The sequence below is a fragment of the Oncorhynchus gorbuscha genome, linkage group LG12, assembly GCF_021184085.1.
Source record: "Oncorhynchus gorbuscha isolate QuinsamMale2020 ecotype Even-year linkage group LG12, OgorEven_v1.0, whole genome shotgun sequence".
NCBI classification, from domain to species: Eukaryota; Metazoa; Chordata; class Actinopteri; order Salmoniformes; family Salmonidae; genus Oncorhynchus; species Oncorhynchus gorbuscha.
In genome coordinates, this window is record NC_060184.1 from 46851636 (window position 1) to 46858350 (window position 6715).

Sequence of the window (6715 nt, forward strand, 5' to 3'; positions counted from 1 at the left end):
CACACCTGTCCCCTATTTTGCCCTCTGATTAGAGTCCCTATTTCTCCCCTTGTTTTCCGCTTCTGTCCTTGTCGGATCCTTGTATGATGTTCGCTGTTCTGTGTCCTTGTCTCGCCCTGTCGTGTTTTGTCTCCTTCAGATGCTGCGTGTGAGCAGGTGTCTTAGTCTGCTACGGTCGGTGCCTTCCCAAAGCAACCTGCAGTCAATGGTCGAGTCTCCAGTCTGTCCTCATTACTACGAGTGGATTTAAGTTTTTTCCTGTTTTGTTTTCTTCTTGATTTTTCCAGGATTATTACTTTTGTCATATACTGGAATAAAGACTCTGTTTTCGTTAAGTCGCTTTTGGGTCCTCATTCACCAGCATAACACATACAGCTGGTGGGTTATACACTCTATCAGCAGGACAGAACAGCAGCCTCTGGTAAAACATGTGGCGGGGCTTATGCATATTTGTAAACAATAGCTGGTGCACGATATCAAAGGAAGTCTTAGGGTTTTGCCCACCTGAGGTAGAGTATCTCATGATAAGCTGTAGACCACACTATCTATCTAGAGAGTTTTCATCTGTATTTTTCGTAACTGTTTACATACCACCACAGACCGAAGCTGGCACTAAAACCGCACTCAATGAGCTGTATTCCGCCATAAACAAACAGGAAAACACTCATCCAGAGGTGGCCACTCCTAGTGGCTGGGGACTTTAATGTAGGGAAACTTAAATCAGTTTAACCTCATTTCTATCAGCATGTTAAATGTGCAACCAGAGGGAAAAAAATTCTAGACAACCTTTACTCCACACACAGAGATGCGTACAAAGCTCTCCCTCACCCTCCATTTGGCAAATCTGACAATAACTATATCCTCCTGATTCCTGCTTACAAGCAAAAAGTAAAGAAGGAAGCACCAGTGACTTGGTCTATAAAAAAGTGGTCAGATGAAGCAGATGCTAAACTACAGGACTGTTTTGCTAGCACAGACTGGAATATGTTCCTGGGATTCTTCCGATGGCATTGAGGAGTACACCACATCAGTCACTGGCTTTATCAATGAGTACATCGTCCCCACAGTGACATTGAGCTAAAGGGTAGAGCTGCCACTTTCATGGAGCACGACTCTAACCCGGAAGCTTCTAAGAAATCCTGCTGTGCCCTCCAACGAACCATCAAACAGGCAAAGCGTCAATACAGGAATAAGATCGAATTGTACTACACTGACTCCGACGCTCGGTGGATGTGGCAGGGCTTACAAACTACTAGAGACTACAAAGGGAAGCACAGTCGAGAGCTGCCCAGAGACACGAGCCTACCAGAAGAGCTCAATAACTTCTTTGCTCGCTTCGAGGCAAATACCACTGAAACACGCATGAGAGCATCAGCTATTCTGGACGACTGTGTGATCACGCTCTCCACAGCCGACATGAGTAAGATCTTTAAACAGGTCAACATTCACAAGGCCGCTGAGCCAGACGGATTACCAGGATGTGTACTCCAAAAAGGCGCTGATAACTTGCAAGTGTCTTCACTGACATTTTCAACCTCTCCCTGTCTCAGTCTGTAATACCAACATGTTTCAAGCAGACCACCATACTCCCTGTGCCCAAGAACACTAAGGAAACCTGCCTAAATGACTACCGACCCGACCCGTAGCACTCACGTCTGTAGCCATGAAGTGCTTTGAAAGGCTGGTCATGGCTCACATCAACACCATTATCCCAGAAACCCTAGATCCACTCCAATTTGCATATAACACCAACAGATCCACAGGTGATGCAATCTCTATTGCAATCTCTATAGGGTACAGAGATGGATGGGGTGGTCATTTAACAATCATGTTAAACACTACTATGCACACAGATTGAGTCCATGCAAATTATTATGTGATTGTTAATCACAGTTTTACTCCTGAACTTATTTAGATTCGCCATGACTAAAGGTTGAATACTTATTGATTCAAGACATTTCAGCATTTCATTTTTAACTAATTTATAAAAAATATTTAAAAAACATAATTCCACTTTGACATTATGGGGTATTGTTTGTAGATCAGTGACACAAAATCTGAATTTAAAATCTGACTTTAAAATGTGATCCATTTTAAATTCATGCTGTAACACAACAAAATGTGGAAAAAGTATGGGGTATGAATACTTTCTGAAGGAACAATATATTTATGCATCAGCACAATAGTGCACAAGGATGGATAATTCATAGTATTTCCTACATCACAAGTAGATTCACTCATTATAAATCTTAAAAATGGAATGATTTGTTTCCAATCGTCCTACTGGTGTCTGCTCTTTACTGTTGATCATATGAACCCTTTCACTGCTATCATTGACACTGTCTCTGTTGGTCCTTCAGGAAATTCCTGAAACGGAATATTGATTGTTGCTAAGAGACCAAATTACAACAGAGAAACACAGTAGAGAAATGTAGGATTAGTTTAGAGAAGGCATAGACAAATTGTGCATGATAGAGAGAGAGAGAGAGAGAGAGAGAGAGAGAGAGAGAGAGAGAGAGAGAGAGAGAGAGAGAGAGAGAGAGAGAGAGAGAGAGAGAGAGAGAGAGAGAGAGAGAGAGAGAGAGAGAAAGAGAAAGAGAGGGAGAGGGAGAGATTGAGAGAAAGATTCTAAAATGAAGCGATTCCCAAACCATCCATAACAAAGCCATCACCTACAGAGAGATGAACCTGGAGAAGTGACCCTAACCAAGCTGGTCCTGAGGCTCTGTTCACAAACACAAACAGACCCCACAAAGCCCCAGGACAGCACCACAATTAGACCCAACCAAATCATGAGAAAACAAAAAGATAACTACGACACATTGCAAAGAATAAACAAAAAACTATGCAAAACTAGAAAGCTATTTGGCCGGGACACACACACACACACACACACACACACACACACACACACACACACACACACACACACACACACACACACACACACACACACACACACACACACACACACACACACACACACACACACACACACACACACACACACACACACACACACACACACACACACACACACACACACACACACACAGTGACAGAATACCTGACCACTGTGACTGACCCAAAAGTAAGGAAAGCTTTGACTATGTACAGACTCAGTGAGCAGAGCCTTGCTATTGAGTAAGGCCACCATAGGCAGACCTGGCTGCCAAGAGAAGACAGGCTATATGCACACTGCCCACAAAATGAGGTGGAAACTGCACTTCCTAAGCTCCTGCCAAATGCATTACCATATTAGAGACACATTTTTCCCTCAGATCACACAGACCCACAAAGAATTTGAAAACAAATCCAATTTTGATAAACTCCCATATCTTTGGGTGAAATACTACAGTGTACCATTCCAGCAGCACGATTTGTGACCTGTTGCCACAAGAAGAGGGCAACCATTGAAGAACAAACACCATTGTAAACACAACCCATATATATGTATGTTTATTTATTTACATTTATGAGTGTAATGTTTACTGTTCATTTTTTATCGTTTATTTCACTTTTGTCTATTGTCTATTTCACTTGCTTTGGCAATGTAAACATATGTTTCCTATGCCAGTAAAGCCCTTTGAAAGGAATTGAATTGAGAGAGGAAAGGAGAGATTTCAAACCTTCAAAATATCCTGTGTATTGAGCTTGTTGTTGTATTTATGTGTGAGAGAGATAGTGTCTCTCAGTCACACATAAACACACACTGTCTGACGGTTTTTCATGAGTGTCATGGGAATGGACCTGACGTCAGATTTCTTCCGTTCATTCAGGGAACTGTGGGTTAGAGCCTGGAAGTGCTGAGCGGAGCAGCTCTTTAGGTCCCTAATCAGCCCTCTCTCCCTGGGCAGGTCGCTGGACCTCAGTCCCCTGGCCTCCATCTTGCGCTTCCCCCTTCCCCACATAATAACCATCCCTGTCATTATTCAATGTTTCCTCATGTGAACCCTCAATAAAGGATGCATAAAAAATATATGTGTTGGTGAATTTGAGTGTGGAGTGGGGACTTGTGATGTGTTTTATTGTAGCGTTCATTGTTTGGCTGATGGAGCTACCCTGCCTGGTCCTATGCCCAGTCAGGTTGGGGCAGAGTGAGAGAAACATTTTCATAAATGGGTAAACATTTGGCAGCCAGAGGCATATGAGTCGGGAGATGTGCGGATATTTGGCATATTTTTAGAGCCTTTGTGAGATGTTTTAAAATGAAACAGGAAGTGTGGAGGTTTATGCCCCTGGCACCCACCCTATTTTCCTCCCCTCGCCCAGTCAAGAAAGACATAGGCCCAGAGATAAAACAGTATGTCAACAGCCTGGCTTCTGCCAACGGCTGGGCAAGAAATAAACCCAACAGCCTCTCAGTCCACTCCAGTTTGTTGACACGAGTAATAAATATTCCAGATCATTTGTTGCCAGTCATCCACCAAAAGACAGTTTTCATTATAAGTGAATCTGTTGAAATGTTGTATAATTTAGTGCACCACACATGTTAATCTGTTAATTTTATAGCATTCACTTGAGAGTAAGGACATCCAAATGTAAGATTATTTTAGATGTATTTATTTATAAGAAATACTGGGTTGGAAACATTCATCAATAAGAATACATTTTGACAAAAACAAAATATACAATATAAATAACAATGCTAAAAATGTCATCTTTAAAACATGTAATACCATTTCCATACTTCTAAATAGTATCAAATAAGTTGGGGGAAAAACAATCATTTAAATAATACATTTTGGAGTTGACATAGACAGGTTGGTTGTTCAGTAACTAAACCGAAGTGTGCACAACTATGGGGGAAAACAGACAGGTTTGGCTTAGATTGCTGACAGCATGTAAACTATATTTTGTCTCCAAATGTTTATTGAAAACATAAAACCTTTGCACAATGAGCACTTGTTATCTCTCAAATACATGGTTAGCTGATTAGAGAATTTTAGCCATATTAGCATAGACATGACATGAGTCCAAACCCCCTCAAAACAAGAAATGGTATCAATAACAAGATACAACGAGCTGAAACAAGCCACCTACGATTCCCCACATGGCAGCTTCTTGTCATGGTTCCTAGCTATCTGATCATTCAGAATCATAACACAACACAGCCTTCTGCCTCATCGATGAGAGTGCATCATGTTCATGACGTTGTCAGCCAACCCATCTATACTGTACACACAAAAACAGCTCAAATCTTTTCCATATATGGCAAATGACATAGTAGGCTGCCTTGCTGGTGATAACTGGACTCCATTGGCTCAGGCCTGCATGGGGGCGGGCTCAGGTACTGTTCAAACTCACTGCGGTCCAGATCATACAGCATATCTAGGTGAATCTGCTCCAGATAGAACTCCAGAGAGAGGTCAGTGGAGGAGAACACCTGGAGGCCCTGGGTCATGAAGTCCCCCTGCTCCCAACGAGACACAGCATAGGCTGGGCTGGGGACCTCACACTGCTGCAGCCCATGCTGGGTAGAGTAGTATGGGTGAGGCTCTGCTGGGTATGTCCCTGTGTTAGAGTATTCTAGAAGCTTGTTAGGGAATGTGGCTGATGGGTCTGGGTAATTGGACCTGTTTGGGTAGGTCCCGGGCATATGGGAGAAGTATGCCTGGGAGTTTGGGTAGATGGCTGGGTTTGGGTAGGCTTGCTGCTGATGGCAATGGTTCTGAATTAGGTAGTTGAGAGGGACCAGGGCCTCCACAGGTAGGGTTTTGGGGCCCTTCTTCAGATGCTTCTTCCTGCGGGGCCGGTACTTGTACTTGGGGTGGTCGATGGTGTGCTGTACTCTCAGGCACTCTGCTTCCTGCATGTAGGGCCGCTTCTCCGCCAGAGACATGTCCTTCCAAGTTTTACCTGCGGCAACACAATCATATTAGTTATTAGTATAGAAACACCACAAAACACACAATATGCATGCTACATTCAGCTAACTTGCCATGTCTGTCCTCATCAATTGGTTAATAGGCGAATAATGATTTTGGTAATTGTTGAAATATGAATAGTCTCATTTTAGTTTTAAGACAAATGGAAATGATGTGAATAAAAGTTACCGAGCATTTTGCTGAGTTCCTTGTTCTCTAGTTCAGGGTTGAGTTTGGCAAGGCGTCTGCGTTCCTCCTTGGTCCAGATAATAAAGGCGTTCAGCGGTCTTCTGACCCGTGGCTCTGCCAATGGTTTCGGCTCAGGACTAGAGCAGCTGGAGTCGGAGTTGACCGAGAGATGACTGGATGGGACAGAGCCGAGGGACTGCGCCTCGGACATCTGCTCACTCTGGGAAGACGCACCGCAGAACTCGTCGCTTTCAAACATGGCTTTCGTTATGCAAAGATCGGAATGTGGGGGGATCCGATCAAAGTACATGGTTATGTATCTTTTTTTACCTTTGATGTTGCTTTGAGGTTGCTCTCCTACTCCACTAGTGATGAACATTGGCTATATGCGTTCCCGGGTGTCTATCCACCAATAGTAGGCCAGGAGGAGTGGATTTAAGGTGTCAAATCAAGGTGTTCTCTCAAGTCAGTGATAGTTCTTGATGCCTCGCTCAACCTATCATCAATCAATCAAATGGCCATTTAATGTTAAATAAAAAATAATTACATGTAGGCCCTATTATTTGCCTATCGAATTTAATATATATATAGAATTTACTTTTTTAAATGATCCGTGATAAATGCTCTCATGATTCGGTACAATGACTGCTCGATTGGAT

At 42.9% G+C, this 6715-nt stretch overlaps 1 protein-coding gene across 1 annotated transcript; it reads right to left on the bottom strand.

The window, feature by feature from the left end:
• Positions 1-5194: 5194 nt before the first annotated feature.
• Positions 5195-6451, bottom strand: LOC123990380 (sex-determining region Y protein-like). Its single transcript, XM_046290943.1, has 2 exons — positions 6057-6451; positions 5195-5859 (listed from the first exon to the last, which is right to left on the bottom strand). Exons 1-2 carry the CDS (start codon positions 6433-6435, stop codon positions 5195-5197), a joined length of 1044 nt encoding a protein of 347 aa, XP_046146899.1. The 5' UTR covers positions 6436-6451.
• Between the last annotated feature and the right edge of the window lie 264 nt (positions 6452-6715).

Bases quoted from the DNA above. Each gene is read 5' to 3' on its own strand.
- LOC123990380 (XM_046290943.1), bottom strand. From the start codon at position 6,435: ATGTTCATCACTAGTGGAGTAGGAGAGCAACCTCAAAGCAACATCAAA. The intron at 5,860-6,056 runs GTAACTTTTATT...GTGTTGCCGCAG, and splicing joins GGAACTCAGCAAAATGCTCG to GTAAAACTTGGAAGGACATG.